Here is a 20,998-nt window from a genome sequence, read left to right on the forward strand (position 1 = left end):
TACCCCTACATTGGGCGGCACGGTGGCACAGTGGTTAGCACTGCTGCCTCACAGCGCCTGTAGACCCGGGTTCAATTCCCGACTCAGGCAACTGACTGTGTGGAGTTTGCACGTTCTCCCCGTGTCTGCGTGGGTTTCCTCCGGGTGCTCCGGTTTCCTCCCACAGTCACAAAGATGTGCGGGTCAGGTGAATTGGCCAAGCTAAATTGCCCGTAGTGTTAGGTAAGGGGTAAATGTAGGGGTATGGGTGGGTTGTGCTTCGGCGGGTCGGTGTGGACTTGTTGGGCCGAAGGGCCTGTTTCCACACTGTAAGTCTAATCTAATCAAATTACCCCTTTACCTAACACTACGGGCAATTTAGCATGGCCAATTCACCTGACCCGCACATCTTTGGACTGTGGGAGGAAACCGGAGCACCCGGAGGAAACCCACGCAGACACGGGGAGAACGTGCAAACTCCACACAGTCAGTCGCCTGAGTCGGGAATTGAACCCGGGTCTCAGGCGCTGTGAGGCAGCAGTGCTAACCACTGTACCACCGTGCCGCCCACCACAAAATAAAACAAATTTAATACTTTCAAGGAAAAATTAGATATAGTTCTTAGGGCAAAAGGGATCAAAGGGTAAGGAGAGAAAATGGGAACAGGGTACTGAGTAGGAAGATCAGCCATGATCAGATTGAATAGCAGAATAAGTTTGAGAGGCCAAATGGCATATACCTAATATTTTTTAATGTTTCTATTTTTACTAACTCCCTAATCTCACTCTCTAGGGAACCAAAACTCACTTTACTTACTCTTTTCCTCTTCAAATACCTGTAGAAATGATTGCTTTCTCTAACACTCTAATGTCTTTCTCCTGATTAACCTTTTAGTCATCATCTGCCCTTTATCATATTCTAATGAATCATCTGACTTGCCATTCATCTTTGCACAGTTATTTGCTTTTTCCTTAAGTTTGATGTTTTCCTTCCTTTTGTTAACCACAGAGGCAGTTTTTCGCTTTGGAATATTTATCTCCAGTAGTTCTCAGTATATTACAAATATTCCTTCAAAGGTCTGCCATAACATCTCTACTGATCTATCTCCTAGCCAAATATACTAGTTACCTCAGTTTGCTCAGCTTTCATGCCCCTATAATTGGTCCTATTAACGTTTAAAATGCTAGTTTTAGACAAAATCTTCATCATTTTAAACCAGATATTACATTCAAACATACTATGACTGCTGCTACCTAGGAGTATCTTTATTCTGAGGTAATTAATTAATCCTGTCTCATTGAACAATACCAATTCTAATGTAGGAGCATATTACTGGATTAGATTAGATTCTCTACAATATGGAAACAGGTCCTTTGGCCCAACAAGTCCATACCGACTCTCCGAAGAGTAACCCACCCACACATTCCTTTACTTTATATTTACCCCTGACTAATGCACCTAACAGTATGACAATTTAGCATGGTCAATTCACCTGAACTGCACACCTTTGGAGTGTGAGAGGAAGCCAGAGCACCCAGAGGAAATCCATGCAGATGCAGGGAAAATGTGCAAACTCCACACAGACAATCAGCCAAGGGGGGAACCGAACCCAGGTCCCTTGCGCTGTGAGGCAACTACTGAGCCACTGTGCTGATGCTGGAATCTACTGAAAACAGCAAATGCTGCAGATTATAGTGGGTGAGACAACATCCATGGAGAGAGAGTAAGCTAATGTTTAGATTCAAGATGACTCTTCATCAGAGCTGAAATGAAGTGCAGAGGGTTAGTATTCATGCCGTACTTTGCTCGGGGGAGGGGGGCATTGTGTGAATGCCAGTGGAGAAAAGATGTTGATAATTCAGATAAAGTTATCTGAACTATCAACATCTTATCTCAACCAGCACCCTCCACCCTCTACCTAGCTCCCCTCACCCTCCACTTCCCCTCCAGACTATAGCATAAACACTATCTCCTTCACACTTCACTTCAGCTATGATGAAGAGTCTAATATAACCTGATCTCTGATTGGTCCCACAAAATTTCTTAGAGCAATACAACTTCAAAGGTATTCAATGAACTCCTCATTCAGGCCACCATGACCAATCTGAATCAATCTGTTTATATGTAAATTAGAATTACCCATGATTATTTTTGTTCTTTTTTCACACATATCATTAATTCTTCATGGATACCTTGTCCACAGTGTGATTGTAGATTGGAGACCTATAGACTTATCCCATTAGTGATTTCTTTCCCCTATAATTCCTCATCTCCACTGAAACATTTTCCACTTGATCTCCTTAACCAAGGTAATCTCGAACTATGGCACAAATGCCATCTTTGATTAACAATGCTGTCCCATCATCTTTACCTACCTTTCTATTTCTGTTGAATGTCATGCACCCCCCACCTCTACCCTTATGGTCTCATAATTTTATACAACTCAGTTATGTCCCTTGTCAGCCTCCTCTGCTTCAAAACAAGCCCAGTCAATCCAGTCTCTGCTCATAAACCCCTCAAGTCCTGGCAACATCCTGTTAAGTTTCTTCTGCACTGTCTCCAGTCAATCGCATCCCTCCTATAACATGAATTTCAGAACTGTACATCATAATATTCTATTAGAGCTCTAACTAAAGTCTTGGACAGTTCCAGCATAACCTTCCTACTCTTAACCTCCATGCTTCAGTTAATAAAGGCAGGAATTGCATATATTATTGAATTTATCTGCATTTCCTGCTACCTTAAGGGATTGGTGGATATGCATACCAAGACTTCTTGCCTACCTGTCCATACAATTTGATATTTTACTGTGCAAGCAAATCTAATGAGATAAGAAATGATCTCAGAAAAGCAAGAATCCACCTAAAATGTGTAAACTCTTGGTTTTTCCTGATAATTCATGCCAGGATTCATTTATAAAAACTCTGTATTTTCCTTCTTACAACCAAATATTTGTATTAAAATCTTTTAAACAAGCTGAGATGCTTTTAACAATCAAAATCACAGTATTAAAGAATCACTGTTTTTCACTTTTGTTCGGTTGTTCTGACTTTTCTGAATATGTTTATGTAAACTGTGATGCTGTTTTTATAATGGGAGCACTTATTCGAGAAGTAGCTTTGCCTGAAAACACAGCAACTGGAAATAGCATTAATCAAAATACAATAGCTGGATTATCTCAGCTTCAGTTCCATATATTAATTTATGCTGCCAAACTCAAAATACATGACTAATTTGTGAAGCACTGATTGAATAAGCAAAAGTATATTCAATTCAAACCAACTAAATTGGACAGGAGAGAAACAAAACAGAGATTGTACAGTTGATTGATGGAGCAACTCCCTAAAGAATCCAAAATATTTATTTCCTGCAATGTTCACCTGATCAACCTCAAATCCTCTTTCATGCATCTTAAAGTTTTGCATCTGTGCCCCAATCTGCTCATCAATTCGATCCCAGTTCTTCAACAGTTCAAATTTTAATTCTTATCGTCACGGTTTAGTTATTTCATGGCTTTACTCTTCCTATGTTTGGAATCTTCTCTTGCAGTCAAGTCTCTGTTTGTGTCACACCACCAGTTTGTGGCCACTTGTTTCAACCCATCAATGACAGCCATATCTGCACAAATCTCATGTTCTTAAATTCCTTCATGTACCTCTTCTTGACACTCCAAACTTTCACGTCAAATAACTTCTGGGTAACTGTACAATTGAATCCTCAACTCCATCTATGGACTCCTGAAAAACCCACTTGACTACCCTAATTTGCCCTACTAGGCACAGTGGCTCAGTGGTTAGTGCTGCTGCCTCACAGTGCCAGGGACCCAGGTGTGATCCCAGCCTCAGACGACTGTCTGTGTGGAGTTTGCACATTCTCCCCATGCCTGCGTGGGTTTCCTCCCACAATCCAAAGATGTACAGGTTAGGTGGATTGGCCATACTAAATTGCCCATAATGTGTAGTTTAGGTACATTAGTCAGGGGAGAAAGCGAGGACTGCAGATGCTGGAGATCAGAGCTGAAAATGTGCTGCTGGAAAAGCGCAGCAGGTCAGGCAGCATCCAAAGAGCAGGAGAATCGACGTTTCGGGTATGAGCCTTTCTTCTGGAGGGGTGAAGAAGGGCTCATGCCCAAAATGTCGATTCTCCTGCTCTTTGGATGCTGCCTGACCTGCTGTGCTTTTCCAGCAACACATTTTCAGCATTAGTCAGGGGTAAATGCAGAATAATGGGGAATGGGTTTACGTGGGACATTAAAAAAAAAGTGGGCGGCACGGTGGCTCAGTGGCTAGCACTGCTGCCTCATAGCACCAGGGACCTGGGTTCGATTCCAGCCTTGGGTGACTGTGTGGAGTTTGCGTATTCCCCCTCCGTCTGCATGGGTTTCCTTCTCGTGTTTTGGTTTCCTTCAACAATCCAAAGAAGTGCAGGTTAGGTGAATTGACTATGCTAAATTGCTCATAATGTTCAGGGATGTGTAGGTCAGGTGCATTGATTAGGGGTGAATATAGGATAATAGGGTGGGAGAATGGGTCTGAGTGAGTTACTCTTCGGAGGGTTGGTGTGGATTTGTTGGGCCAAAGGGCCTGCTTCCACACTATAGGGATTGTATTCTTCTATAACTCAAGCTTACTAGAACTCAAAACTTATGAATTCTCTGGCTACCCTCTGACTCAATGTGACTTGACCACATGACCTGACTACTTCTGACTCCCGATTTCCCCAACCTGCTCTTCTCCAACTTGAACTGATTATACCCCATCACTTGACTTGTCCTTGAAACTCTCCTAACATCTCCCCTAATCCTCTGACTATTCTCCTAACTGGGTCCCATCTTCAAAGCTGATATGACTACCCTATTACCACCTGACCCAACTGCTAACATACTGCCTACCATGACTACCTCCCACATCAACCACATGTGATCCTTCCCCCTTACCTACTTATCTCATTCACCCTGATTCACTAAAACACTGAAAAGCTGTGTAAATGAATTAATGCATTTAGTTTGAGAGTGAATAAACATTTAACAAAATAAAGCAGCTAATGCCATAAAAAGGTAACATGCTTTGACTTTTCATGATAATTCAGTATGAGGGAAGACTTTGATTTTAGATAGACTGTATTTTTTTAAGAGATCAGGTTCACACTAGTACCAGGCAGAAATGTGGAGCGGCAAAGATGTAAGAGCAGGGTGGCAAACCAATGGTGATTACCACTCCTTAGAGGATTCAGGCCAATACGTTTTTCAGTGGAATGAATGATAGTGTCCTGCAATGGGAATTCTTGGCAGCGTTCTCTTTTCTCAATTGAAAGTATTGAAGGCCGATGTTATTATCCCTCAACACTGTCACCCTGGTTGAGGTTATTTAATTCAGCACATGATGAAGTTCTTTTGACTCCTCTGCCTTGAATGGGCAACCCTTTACTCTGAATTCATGCCCACTGATTCAAGTGCATTCAATTTAAACAAAGGGGAAAAAACCCAACACTCTATGAATTCATCCTATGACTATCTCTGCTAATTTGATTTCCCCAATGTACATGAAGATTAAAGTTATCTGTGAATAGTGTACTGTCTTTGTTACACATACTTATCATTTCCCGATTTATTCTCTTCCTTGCCGTATAGTACTGGTATCTACATTTTCTAACTGAGCATCAAGAGAACTTCTCAGCAAGTGTAAAAAAATCTTACCTTGAGTATTTCTCCATCTGCATAAAGGACGTAAACCGTTATTTCTATGTTTTTCTGTACGCTCTTTCCACCTCTCTCAAAATCTCCTCGTTCCAATGTCAGATACAAATCATTTCTGATGTCACCTGCAGGATAGTCACATAACATGCCCCAAAATGTTACTTTGATAAAATTTAACAGGAATAGCATAAAAATGATGGGTGAATTTGCAGGTTAACTACACTTAAACCACAGCAGTGAAGTTAATCTAAACAATGAATCGTGCAGGGTCAGTATCTGACTGAAAAGAAGCATGTAGTCAGTGAGATATATATGCCACTCCTACAGCTCAATGAATGACCCCACCTAAAATTCTAACCTACCTTTCTTTAGATACTGACTGTCATACTATGTAATCCTAGTATTTTCTGTTTCTTATATCACCAGTAACTGCACTTTTTTGTTTCACTTATATAAACATGGCAAAATGTCTTACATGATTCTTTGCCAGCAATGTGGAAAGGAGAGCATGAAATGATTATGGTTGGTGAAGTATTGATGCTACATTACATTGCTGACTCTGCCTAACGTTATGATTTATTATACATTTACAAAAAATTCAGTCAAAATTGTTGAATTTCCACTGGAAAAACTGCCAAGCCAACTCATCTGGGGAAGTCTATGGTGATATCTATGAACAGTCCATATCACAGTAGAGCAGGTATTGGATATATTAGAATAGATGAAGGTGGATGAATCTGCTGCCCTGACCAGATATATCCAGGAACCCTGCAAATGGCTAGAGAAGAAACTGCGGGGGCCCTGGTTGATATTTTTGCATTATTGTTAGCCACAGATGAGGACTCGGAAGACAAGAGGGTAGGGAAAGTTGTGCCGTTATAAAAAAGGGCTGCAAAGAAAAACGTGGGAAATACAGACCAGCAAGCCTAATATCTGTGGTGGGTAGGTTACTTGAGAAGATTCTGAGGGACAAGATATCCATGGATTTGGAAAGTCAGGGTGTGATTAGGAATAGTCAGTATGGCTTTGTGTGTGGAAGATTATATCTCACAAATTTGTTAGAGTTCTTTGATGAAGTGACCAGGAAGGTTGATGAGGGCAGGGCGGTACATATAGTCTACATGGAACTTTTGATAAAGTTCCACATGGATGGCTGCTCTGGAAGGTTAGATCGCATGGAATCCAGGGGTAGCAGGCAAATTGAACACACAATTGGCTTAATGGTAGGAAGCAGAGTGTAATAGTGAAAGGATGCTTGTCGGACTGGAGGCCTGTGACTAGTGGTGTATCTCAGGGGTCAGTGCTGGGCCCATTGCTGCTTGTTATCTATGTCAATGATTTGGATGAGAACGTACAAGGCATGATTAGTAAGTTTTGCAGATGATACTAAAATAGACGGTATCGTGGATAGTGAGGAAGGTTATCAGAAATTGCAGCAGGATTTTGATAGTCTGGAGAAGCAGGCTGAGAAATGGCCAATAGAGTTTAATATGTAAGTATGAGGTGCATTTTGGAAAGTCAAACCAAGATAGGAGTTTCAATGGTGAATGGTAGGGCCTTAATGAGTGCAGTGGGACAGAGGGACCTTGGAGTTCAAGCGCACGGTTTGCTGAAAATGGAGTCACACATTGACAAGGCAGTGAAGAAGGCTTTTGGCGCATTGGCCTTCAATAGTCAGGGCACTGAGTATAGAAATTGGGAAGTTATGTTGCAGTTGTACAGGACATTGGTGAGACTGCACTTGGAGTATTGTGTTCGGTTCTGGTCACCGTGCTAAAGGAAGGGTGTTATTAATCTGGAAAGAGTGCAGAAGAAATTTGCAAGGATGTTGTGAGGACTGAAGGGACTGCTATGGAGTGCCATTGGACAAGTTCGGACCTTTTTCTTTACAGCGTAGGAGATTGAGGGATGGGGTCTTATAGAAGTGTAAGATCGTGACAGGAATGGATAGGGTGAATGCACTCAGTCTTTTTCCCAGCGTTGGGGAATCGAGAACTAGAGGGCACCAGATTAAGATAAAAGGGGAAAGAATAAATGGGTACCTGAGGGGCAGCTTTTTTACACAGAGGGTGACGCGTACTTGGAATGAGCTGCCAGCGGAAGTGGTTGAGGTGGGTATATTAACAACATTTAAAAAGCATTTGGACAAAATCATGGAATGTAGGCCAAGTGCAGGGAAATGGGGTTGGTGTGGATGGACATTTTGGTCAGCATAGACCAGTTTGGGCCGAAGGACCTGCCTCCGTGCTATAGGACTCGATGACTTGATATTGCATTTCTGGTTTATGAAGTTGCTTGGATAGTTGAGAGTAACTGTGTTTGGTGTAGGCTGTTCCAACAATTAATTGTGCCTCACAATTCCAAAACAATCCTTTTAAGTATTTTTAAAAACCTATATAGCCCTTCTACTGCAATATAAACAAGATGGTGCTAATGTCTCTATGCGGTAATCTTTCCTTGTAGTAATAAAGAGATAGATAAATGTTAGTTCTAAATGTTTTTCAAAACACTTCATGTTTTTTTAACTTCTGGTCTATACAGCAGGGATATGTTACTCTGAAGTTCTGATTGTGATTCTGAATGTCTACACGCAATTCCAATGCAGATTCGGGAGTTTGAGAAGGAACTGCCCAAGATGTACAACCACTTCTATTTTATTAGAAGCAAATCTTAAATAATGCAAGCCAAGTGGACAATTTTTCAGAATCCCAAGCCAGTCCTTATAGTCCTATTAGGTGCTCAGTCACAGTAAACTGAGTCAATAATTTGTGCTTGATGCTTGGCAGATAGCTTCCCTTTCCAAAGGTTTATCAAAAGTAATAAATAGATGGTCATATGTAATTTTGTTTTGGCTAGTGATCAGCAGGTACGTTAATCATATTACAAGAAAATACAGCGTAACAATGGACCATTTGGTCTAGATACTTTGTTGGTGTCTATTCTGTGCGAGTTGACACGGAGAAAGATCCTTGGATTTTTGCAATTTCATGTCAACACTTTTGTTTCCAGTGTTTGTCAATTGTTTTGGTTCGTTGTCATTCACAATCATTTCTAGTCAATTTAAAATAATCAACCATTTGAACAAAATCATCTTCTGTGTATTGCTTGCAGCAAGTTTAAAGTTTAGTTACTTTTTATTTGAGATTGATAATTTCAGTTACACAGTTTTCAAATCACCTCTGCAGTTCTCTCTGAATATGAAGTTGGAAGCTCTGAATTTACAAGAAAATGAAGATATACAATTTTTGGGTTCTCTGAGTTGGCCTTGGTTTCCAGTCGTCTTTCACTTAGTTGAGGAATCAGTGAACATGGGAGTTTACAAGTCTCTGATTTAAATTTTGACACACATATACAAGAGAAAAATGTCTCAGTTTCAATTTAACTCTGGTAAAGCAAGGCCCAGCAAGATCTCAGATAGGAAATGTACACGATGGTGGGTGGACTCCTGATTCTTATCTTGCCAACAAATGGATGTGGTATGTTTGAGGAAAGATCGAAAGACTGTTTTAAATTGCTTACATATCTGGACAAAAGGAAGTGTAACTAAAACCTGTTAGTTTCTGCAATGGGGGCTATTTCCTTGTTGCTAATTTTCTCCCATTAACACTGTAAATAAACAGTTCCTCAGAAGTTCTGAATGCAACGTTACCAATAGGTTTTCCTCCGATGTCATAGGTGAATGGACTCAGTGAAGACTGTTAGGTTAACTTGTTCATGCTGACAGTTAAGATAATGGTTCCTGTGCAAATGGTTAGACACTCAGACCTACCCTCCTAATTTTAATGCCTGTGTACTCTGAAATCATTTTGTTTGCATCATTATGTTCCAATGTATAGCAACTAGGATAGTGAATGGAATACAGTATTATGCCTGCAATTAGAGCCAGGTGAAATGAAATAGTTTGTTCCCTGCCTCCAGGAGTCCAATGTTGCGTACTGGTCACAAAATATTCCTGAATAAGCAAACAGAGCTTAAATAGATTGCAAACTGGTTTGGCAACAGAATGCAAAAGGTAATGGTGGATGGGTAAGAGTCTATGGGGAGTGGGGAGGGGACACTGACCTGTAGATTTTGACCAGCTTCTGCTCCGGATCCATTACTTGGCTTGAAAATAATGTGGAGGAGGATGCCTCTAATAATATGATTAAAATCAAATACACATATTTCCATGCCTCACTGTGTTCACTTTTACAGCTCCAAAACCAGGCCAGTATCTGCTGTGCAATTGTTAACACAAATAATACACTAAATTGAGAAATCTTAGCCAATTTTGTCCATACAAGCCCAGAGGATGTTATAGTTAAGTGTTGTAAGCCAGATGAAGTCAGCCTACTCAGGATAGAAGAGATGAATCTGGGAGCCTTGTAGTCTGATAAATTTATGAAATCATCAAGGAAGGTTCAACAATGTACAGTTACAAAACCCAGGCTGTGGAGATGTTAGTCCACCCAAACAAGTGCAACCATTGCACCACTTAGCAGTAAAAGCACTTAAAATATGAACATTATGAAGCTGAACTTGTCCATAATAGAATACTGTTAACAAACTTGGCATGCATGGCCACCCTAATATCCTCATCATTCACTTGTCATTTGAATATTAACGTATGTTGACTTAAAATGCAAATAATGCTGCTGCAGATAAAGTTAATAGCCATGATAACCTTTCTATATATTGTAGATGCCAGAGAGAATTTTGTTCATGTGCACAAAAATTGACATAGTACATGGGTTTGTACTTTGAAGCAAAGGAAATACCTTTATATTCAACTGCACAATGCAGTGTTTAGCTACTTTTAAGTATTTACCTACTTTCTACTCGTCTCCATAAATTGGAACAAACAAACTCATAGGTGCAGTAAAATGAACAGTGACATTTACACTTCATGTTTGAGACAAGAAAAAATCTGAACAGTAGTGCTTAGTGTAAAATATTTGAAATACTTGATTACCCCCAATTTACTCATATATCTTTCCTAATTGGTAAAATCAGCAACGCAGGGACTGAGAGTGTGCCGACAAATTAGAAATGAAATAATGGTAGTACCGCCTCAGGAATACTATAATTTTATAAGACTAGAAAGTATAATACTTGCAGCGAATATTTTTGAGCTGTCAACACACATTTCTGGTTTTAAACTTTCTTTCATTACAAAATAAGGAACAATTCCATCTGAACTCATTAATTATTCACCCAATACAGTCTCAGAGAATAGCTTGAACATGCTGTGCTGTTCTGAGTGGAGGGCTAACTTTTTTGTTGGGTTTTATTAAAATATTTCGTAACTTGCTGTGTTCTATAGAGTCCAAAGTTGTGAAGATTCTATCACAATAGCATTATGAAAGGTAGTTGTTTTAGAATAAATAATGTTTAAACATGGTGTGGTGATCAATGTTCAAATGCAAAGAACTGTCCTAGATGTGCGGTATTCTTCAAAATGAAGAATAATCCAAGAACATTGAATGGAATCTTTTGCTTCAGCAATCAGTAGCACAATAACAATAAATAGAATCAAATAATTCTACAGTACAGAAAGAGGCCATTTGACCCATCATGTCTGTACTGGTTCTCAAAACAGCTACCCAACTGATCCTATTCTCAAACCTTATCTCCATAGCCCTCTAAGTTAATCACTTTCAAAGATACATCCAGTTCTCTCCTGACCTTGCTGGGTAATCTGCTTCCACCACTTTCCTAAGCAGTGTGTTCTAATTCAATTCTCTGAGTAAAGAACTCAACACTCCTTATCTCAATCCTAGCTCTTATGCTGAAATCTTGAAATTGTGACTCCCAATTAATGACATACCAACTGGTGGAACAGTTTCTTCTTTATCCTGTCAAAACTGCTTGTAATTTTGTACGTCATAATTTTAAGGTCATCTCTTAATAGTCCTTGCTGCAAGCAGAATAAGCCCAATTTCTAAAATCTTTCCTTGAATCTAAAATCCCTCAACCCTGGTATCATTCTAGTAAATCTCCTTTGCATTACCTCCAGGGCTTTAACATAATTCCTTAAATAAGGCACCCAGAGCTGAACACAATATTCCAAATGTCGTCTGACCAAGATTTGTAGAGGCATAGAAGCATAGAAGCATAATCTATGCTGCATTTTATAAACCTAAGGATCTTATAGGTTTTCTTAACAACTGTTTCAACTTGCCTGGCTACCTTCAGAGAATTATACATGCGAGGTCCCTCTGATCCTGGACTCCCCTGAAAGTTATACCATTGAGTCTGTATTATTTCTTTATGCTTTTTCTACTACTGACTCGCAGAACGTTACTGTTCTATTCTTCATAGTAAGCAAAAGCTAATTCACATACTGTTAGTGCGCTATTGGTCATTTTAGGACAATTGCCTCACATTTCTTTGCACTGAAATTCATCTGCCAGGTGTCTTCGTATTTGGCCTATATTTATCTTATCCCATATAATGGCCCCCATCAGCTTTCCCACTGTTAATATCAAGATTTCCTGGGTTATCCTTTGCCCCTATCTTAAATATTAGTGTCACATTTGTATTCCTCCAGTCCCCAGGACTAATGCTATGTTCAGACAGGCCTGGCCATTTCCTTACAGGGTCCACGCTATCCTTCACTAATCTTTTACTATTAACATATTTGAAGAACAGTTTACTATTTGTTTTATTGAAACCTGCCATCCTTCCCTCAAGCTTCCTCTTAGTCTTCCTTATTCTAGCCTTAGCCTTTCTCATGCATTTAAATACTCTTTCAGATTTCTGTTGCTATTACATTCTGGTAAGCATATATGCCTTCTTTCTCTTCCTTATTTTCTCATCAATATTCTTAGTCATCCAGGGTACTCTAGCTTTGGACACCCTGTATTTATTTCTTATTGCTATGTACCGAGACATTCCTTTATCTCCCTTTTGAAAGTTCTTCATTCATTTTTCATCCACCAAAATACATTTCCAATCACCCAGCTCCAGTTCAACTTCTGGATCCCTAAAATCTGCCCTTTTCCAGTCTGGGATCTTAATCCTTGATTGATTTTTTTTTATCCCTTTCTAACTTAATATTGAACATCATTATATTATGATTACTATTTCTGAAACGCTCTCTCACTCTGACATTCTTCACTTGGTCTGCCTAGGACCAGATCCTACACAGTTCATTCCCTGGTGGGACTGGAAATGTAGTATACACGTTTCATGAATTGCTTCCCTTCCATGCCCCACAAACCACCTTTTTTGCCGTCTTCTCTAGGGTCATTAAAATCAACAACTATCACAACCCTAATTTTTCTGTAGATTTCCATAATCTGTCTGCAAATGCTCTCTCTGTTTTCTGTCCATTATTTGAAGATCTACATACCCAACAATGTCACCACTCCTTCTCTGTTTCCTCACATTCAATCATGGATATTCTAATTCAGGAACTGCATTGTGTTCAAGATTGAAAGTTCTACACCTTTTTTACCCACCCTGTTTCTACTAAAAACCTTATAACCCAGATGTTAAGTATCCAGTCCTGTTTTGCCTTGAGTCACACTTCTGTCGATGCTACTATGTCATATCCCCCAGAGCAATTCTAGTTCCCCAATATTGTTCACTATTCTCTGTGCATTTATGTACAGTCAATTTAATTCTGCCCTTATCCCTTTCTATAGTGAGTGGCAAGCCATTAACCAAAACTGGTCATTGTTCTAAAACTACCAATAGCATACTAACAGTGTGTGAATTGGCTTTTGTTTACTATGAAGAATAGAACAGTAACGTTCTGCGAGTCATCATTCTGCGAGTCAGTGTGAATCACTGTTGCTTGAAATAAGAAATAACACAGCAACATGTCAAGGACTACATACTGACAGATGTACCAAAACTTGGGACAACTGCTGTCAAGGCTGCCGAGAAAGACAGCCATCTAGGATCCATCTGCCAAAGTATAACGAGGGTCCATTCTATTATCAGATCCTCTCAGTGCCTCAAAATGAACATAAATAGTTTCCTGCATTAGTAGAAAATGTCTTTGTTTTTGCAACTGTCGAGAAGCTCTGAGAAACATCAAAATTCTTTTATTTGTTTTTTTTCTGTCTGGAAAGACAATACAGAACTGACGTGGAGACTTTGTATGTACTTATAGATGATTTTTAAATGAATAAGCTATATTTTTGAAATAAAACAAAACATAGCAACAGTAGGTCACTGTTTGCAATGAGAAAAAAACACAGTAACAAGTTTGAACCACTGTTGTTTCCAGCGAGCAACAGCACAGCAACAGTGCAGGTTACAGTTGCAATGAGCAACAGAACTGAATTGCATGGTTGTTACTTTGGACCTGTGAAATCCAACTTGCACAACAAACTGTAGATTCCATATACCAGTACCCTAAAGTCACTTAGTGGAGGAGTTTTGTAGCAGTTCTGTATTGAGGTGTAGCATCAAATGTTTTTATATCAATGATAATGACTTCTAAAAAGGATTCTTTTTCAATTTCTCAATTAAATTGAGAAATTGCAGCATGATTTCACCATGCATGGTCTATGATTCTAAGATCCGGCAAATTCTGAAGCTATTCTTCAACATTAAATCAATAGCTTTGTTAGGCCCTTATAAAGGAAACTATCTTTTTTGGCATAAAGTTAATTTATGATGATGCAAGAAAGCTATGGTTTTAGAGCATTTGAGCTAACACTCAATTTTTGAAATATATGCAATGCAGCCAATGTAGTCCAGCCTTAGGGGAGTAAAATGGTTTACTGAAGTAAGTGAAGTAACCTTGATATGAATATTACTGTGTGCATGCTCCTGAAGTGCAATGTATATTTATGAAAAATGCAAACAGCGAACACTGCAAAAAAACAGGCATCGGGGACTTACACCCTACTATCTTCATCTCTGCAGCAGAGAAAAAGAAGGAAGGGAGGGGTTATACAGATTGAGTTTGACATTAGTCAACAGAACATTTTTCACAGCATGACACACATTTTAGCAAACAATAGAAACTGCATGAAAGTTAAACATTGTTCCATTAAAAGGACAAGACAGATTATTGAGACTGAGACTAAGACACAAATAAAATTTGAATCATATCAAGTACAGTAATGACCAAAACATGCTCATTGCTCCATCTTAGTTACTGTTGTAAGGTACTAAAGTACATACGTGGAGGTCATTCCCAATCCATGTCATTAGAAGTTTTGAATCTATCAATCAGTCATACAGTTAATTTATTTAGCAAGCTCCACAAAACTGACTGCTCAAATTTCCAAATATTTTCAAATTGTCATTTGGCTGCTTCACTTAGTATTAAAGCAAACATCTATTAAAACAAAACAATATAAATAATTCCAAATCAAATCACTAAAATTATTCAGCAAATGTGTTAATTTTTAAATAGCTATAAATAATTTTCCTGTGTATAGCTCTATCTGAGCCTAAGGGTGAAACTAAAAGTTCATCTGAACCTTGTACTTAACACTTCTGGCTTTTATAAGAGATTATTTGGGTCCATGAGAATCAGAGCAGGAGACAGGAGAGAAAGTAGGGTTAAAGGACATTTCACAGGTGTTAACTTTCTTTCTGCCCACATTGTATCTATGTCATACCAATTCCCTTATTAAACTGCACAGATGCATGATTCACAGGAGCCTGGAAGCAATTATACAGATTTTGCTCTGAAATAAATTCCTCTCAAAAGACTTTAATAGGACCATAGTTAGAAATAAAGGGAAAATATAATACACTAGGGCAATCTGAGGCATATGATATATAAACACAATGAACAGGGATGTTTATTGGCAATTGCGTCTTTCATCCTGCAAGTATTGATGCAATTTAGATATATTTCCATAAGCATTCAGACAATGCCTTGGTGGGCATACAACACAACCAGATCTAGTCTTTATGCAGTTATCACAACTTGGTGTTGTAGCTTCATTCTGGTGTGCTGATTGTTGTTGTGGATGTTTCCATATAATTTATTTTATATATGTTGTTGTTTGGAATGATGATTTCTATCAGAATCATCATACGTATGTTAGACGGTTGATGATACGTAGTTCAGATTGTTATTTACTTCTTCGCATGATTTGACAGTTGATCATGAAAATGTCATGTGACCTAGTCTGGACACCACAACATAATGTGAACCCAAATTCCCATATGTAAATCTCCAACTTGTTGTTTTGCTCTTATTCAAGTAGCTACTTGTCTGTATGCTCATTGATCATGCTCTTATACCATTTTCTCCCTTTCCAACAATACATCGTGTATATATAACTGGATGGTAACACTGTGTGGAGGAAAAACTGTATGGATTATTTTTCCAATCATGAGAGCTGTCACTGAGGGCAAGCTATCATCTAGAGCATGCAGATTTAACATAGCCATCAAAATTTTTTTAAAGTCACTTTATCTTTAAAGATCGTGGATTTTATTGCATGGACTGTATGTTGTGTGAGATCATTCAACTGAGGGTAGTAAGGAGAAGAGTTAATACAATGAACACCCTCTTTCTTATACATCTTTGAAGGATTCACTAGCAAACTAAAAAACCACTGTCAAACATTTTGTAATACACCAATCATACTAAATACCGTAGTTAATATGTCAACAACTGTGGCAGTTATAGTATTTTTGACTGGTTGTACAAAAGGGAATTTTGTGAAATAGTCAATCAACAAACTGTACTCATTTCAGTAGGCATGGAAAATATCACTTCACACTTGCTCAGGAGGAATCTCATTTGAATGGAGAAGTGCTTTCGATTATTAGGGTTGATGGAATTAACATGCTTCACATGACTTATGAATTGATCTTGGGCTAATATGTAGACTCATGTGCCAACCTCTTGGGAAAAAATCTTAGAGATCTAAATGACATGGGTTATGGTGAGAAATGAGGCAGAATTGAGCAAAAAATCCAGTGATTCATATCTTAATGTTAGGAACATCTTTTAATTCATCTGGTGTTCAAATGAAATTCCTCTAGACAGTGGTGAGTTGCTTATTAAGGGTGGGGAGAGCTGATGCTTGTTAACAACCTTATTAACTGCACATTGCCTGAGTATTATGCAGCTTCCTATCTTACATTTGCTGCAAGTGAACTAGAAATCAAGTACTCTTGACATGGAGGTCAGAGCAGGGACCTGGTCGATTTCAGTTCATCACTGCCTGTGAAGAGCTCCACATTGATCACAATGCAACAGCATCTCAGGGCACAATCCATGGGAAGCAGCTACAGACAACCACTGCCCACAGACATTGGCATCTGATAATTGTCAACTCCTCAGCATCCTCACGACATCTCTCCAAAACACTTGAAGGATGTTTAGGAAGTACAGACATACATCGCAAGATGCATTGGCACCTAGCATTTAAAAGGCTGCTGCAAGGACACTACACTCAAGGACATACACCCAACTCATGATTGGTCCAGAGCTGATTCCTTGCTGTCTTAGTGTTTGTGCAGTTACCACCAACCTGTATGTTTGTGGCAGCATGGTGGCACAGTGGTTAGCACTGCTGCCTCACAGCGCCAGAGACCTGGGTTCAATTCTCGCCTCAGGCAACTGTCTGTGGGGAGTTTGCACATTCTCCCAGTGTCTGCGTGGGTTTCTTCCGGGTGCTCCGGTTTCCTCTCACAGTCCGAAAAATGTGCAAGTTAGGTGAATTGGCCATGTTAAATTGCCCATAGTGTTAGGTGAAGGGGTAAATGTAGGGGAATGGATCTGAGTGGATTGCTCTTTGGAGGGTTGGTGTGGACTTGTTGGGTTGAAGGGCCTGTTTCCACACTATATGGAATCTAATCTAATCTAATCTTTGTAGCATCCATGATTTGCCTTGCTGGTCAGTGCTTCTGTCAGAACCTAAAGGTTATCAGTACTACCCAACTTCGAGCTGCATATCATGGGTGGGAAGGGGGACATCTTGCTGGACAGCACACCAGCTGTCAATCTAACACCTGCAACAGCATGTGCCCTCTAATTGCATGGCAAATCACAGTGCATGATTATTTAAGCAAATGCAACTTGTTAGAAAGTAGATATGAGTTAGTCCTCAATCTTGTCAACGGAAGAGGTCACTGTTGATCAGGAGTGCTGGTACTGTTAATCATGGGCACTGTTTGCACACAACACAGGGGTTTGGCCATGGACAGATGTTCATATGGGCTAGCCATGTTAGGAAATATGTCCCACGACAGTCTAGACAGCGGGCAATGGTAAATCCTGGAGGGCCATCATAAGCAGTCAGGGGAATTGTGTATTCCTAGCTGAGGAGCTGCGAAGACAGTGGTCAGTGTCTGGTCAGTTATGTGAAAGGGATGTTTGTTGAAGGTGGTGAGAGATCTGGACTGAATATAGTACGTTGAATGATGGGGATGGTGCACAGTAAAGAGGAGGGCTCAATGTTAAAAGTGAGTGGAGGTGGTGAGGGAAAGCAGAACATTTGTTGAGTTGAGAACAAGATTGGTGACAGTGGTGGGTTGAAGAGAGATTCACGGTAAATAGGCGGAGTATTGCAGTACAGTATCAGAAGGTATGGTGTGCTACATGAGTGGAGATTATTGGCTGTGACCACTGCCACGGCTTTCACTGGACCACAATGGGCATCAGTAAGGTATAATGTCAGGTTCAGGGGGCAGGAGGAAAATTGGATGCACAGTTCATTGTGGTGGGCCTCCATATGGGCTGCCAAGTAGTGCAAGGTACCTGTTGACTGGGCAGAGCCTGACACTAATAGCGTTCAGCACAAGTTGTGTTCATCACTGGCTATTCACTAGACACTAAGTGCAACTGGAAATGGTTAGGACAATGCTGACAGTGGATGGAACAGTGTCAGTTTGATGGGTGGAATCACACATTACACATCTGCTGGATGATAGGACATTAGGGTGCATATAAATTAAGCATAAGGTTGTAAACTGCAGCTACATTTCATTCGCAATAGTTTAATTATCCATTTGCAATAGCTGCATGTATGGTTAGTGCAGTCAAAGGCAATTTGCTCCATGCCACTAGTTCTTGAAAATTGGACATTGCTACTAACTTCTGCATCATTAAGATGTCAATGAGTTAAAGAGAGATGAATGCTAGTCAAAATCAAGTCATAACTTCTCACATGTGCAGGGACACTGTGGGAGATGGAGATGATTATCATGTAAATATCACAATGGATTTGGTTGAATGCAATTATAACTTTCAAGGTTCATGTGGGTCTGGGATGCGAAGAGGTTGGACCACAGCAGTCACTCCCTTTTTGATGTAATGAGTTAGTTACTAGCTGATGCAGCACCTTACCTATGATGCTGCATACATTGTAACTGAAGCTGAATGAATGGTGAAAATATGATCCTCATTGTAGGGACACTGCATGTCTCACCGTATGGATGACTGTTCAGCCATCATCTGGAGGATATGCCACCACTTACTGTTCTCAGAGATAAGTACTTGGTTGTTCCTTATGTTCCCAAAATGGATCATTGCCAGAAAGAATCATATACCCAGCCACTGGCAAGATGTTGGTTTGTGGCTGCCTTCCTAAGAAGGCAAAGGTAGATTTGGAAGGAATGGAGCCAACAGCAAGTCCATGAACACTAGCAAGTCTCTGCAGAGGCCAAGGAGCACTCAGGTTAGGCAGCTGTCACAGCCAAAGCCCTCTCCAGATGTGCAGAGTTCACAGGAGGAGCAGAACTCTTTGCCTCCTCAGGAGGAATCAGCACAGAAGCGCTTCACAGGAGGCTCCCAAGCACTGAAGATGTCACCTAGAAAGGGGATGAAACTTTTGCAACAAAAACTCACAGCTCAGCAAACAGAACCACAACAACGAGCACCCGAGCTACAAATCCTGGAGGAATCAGCACAGAAGCGCTTCACAGGAGGCTCCCAAGCATTGAAGATGTCACCTAGAAAGGGGATGAAACTTTTGCAACAAAAACTCACAGCTCGGCGAACAGAACCACAACAACGAGCACCCGAGCTACAAATCCTGGAGGAATCAGCACAGAAGCGCTTCACAGGAGGCTCCCAAGCACTGAAGATATCACCTAGAAAGGGGACGAATCGTTTGCAACAAAAACTCCCAGCTCGGCGAACAGAAACACAACAACGAGCACCCGAGCTACAAATCTTCGGAGGAATCAGCACAGAAGCGCTTCACAGGAGGCTCCCAAGTACTGAAGATGTCACCTAGAAAGGGGACGAAACATTTGCAACAAAAACTCCCAGCTCGGCGAACAGAACCACAACAACGAGCACCCGAGCTACAAATCTTCGGAGGAATCAGCACAGAAGCGCTTCACAGGAGGCTCCCAAGTACTGAAGATGTCACCTAGAAAGGGGACAAAACGTTTGCAAAAAAAACTCCCAGCTCGGCGAACAGAACCACAACAACGAGCACCCGAGCTACAAATCCTGGAGGAATCAGCACAGAAGCACTTCACAGGAGGCTCCCAAGCGCTGAAGATGTCACCTAGAAAGGGGACGAAACATTTGCAACAAAAACTCACAGCTCGGCAAACAGAACCACAACAATGAGCACCCGAGCTACAAATCCTGGAGGAATCAGCACAGAAGCGCTTCACAGGAGGCTCCCAAGCACTGAAGATATCACCTAGAAAGGGGACGAATCGTTTGCAACAAAAACTCCCAGCTCGGCGAACAGAAACACAACAACGAGCACCCGAGCTACAAATCTTCGGAGGAATCAGCACAGAAGCGCTTCACAGGAGGCTCCCAAGTACTGAAGATGTCACCTAGAAAGGGGACGAAACGTTTGCAACAAAAACTCCCAGCTCGGCGAACAGAACCACAACAACGAGCACCCGAGCTACAAATCTTCGGAGGAATCAGCACAGAAGCGCTTCACAGGAGGCTCCCAAGTACTGAAGATGTCACCTAGAAAGGGGACGAAACGTTTGCAACAAAAACTCCCAGCTCGGCGAACAGAACCACAACAACGAGCACCCGAGCTACAAATCTTCGGAGGAATCAGCACAGAAGTGCTTCACAGGAGGCTCCCAAGTACTGAAGATGTCACCTAGAAAGGGGACGAAACGTTTGCAACAAAAACTCCCAGCTCGGCGAACAGAACCACAACAACGAGCACCCGAGCTACAAATCTTCGGAGGAATCAGCACAGAAGCGCTTCACAGGAGGCTCCCAAGTACTGAAGATGTCACCTAGAAAGGGGACAAAACGTTTGCAACAAAAACTCACAGCTCGGCGAACAGAACCACAACAACGAGCACCCGAGCTACAAATCTTCGGAGGAATCAGCACAGAAGCGCTTCACAGGAGGCTCCCGAGCACTGAAGATGTCACCTAGAAAGGGGACGAAACGTTTGCAACAAAAACTCCCAGCCCGG

The 20,998-nt window shown here is 40.7% G+C and overlaps 1 protein-coding gene across 1 annotated transcript in view; it reads right to left on the bottom strand.

The window, feature by feature from the left end:
* Positions 1 to 20,998, bottom strand: part of dock3 (dedicator of cytokinesis 3) — a 721,249-nt gene that overhangs the window by 302,511 nt on the left and 397,740 nt on the right. The window contains exon 15 of the mRNA XM_060835046.1: positions 5,675 to 5,799. Coding sequence (XP_060691029.1) covers positions 5,675 to 5,799 — 125 coding nt within the window. The remainder of the gene's footprint in view (positions 1 to 5,674; positions 5,800 to 20,998) is intronic.

The sequence above is a fragment of the Hemiscyllium ocellatum genome, chromosome 14 (assembly GCF_020745735.1).
Source record: "Hemiscyllium ocellatum isolate sHemOce1 chromosome 14, sHemOce1.pat.X.cur, whole genome shotgun sequence".
Taxonomy (NCBI): Eukaryota; Metazoa; Chordata; class Chondrichthyes; order Orectolobiformes; family Hemiscylliidae; genus Hemiscyllium; species Hemiscyllium ocellatum.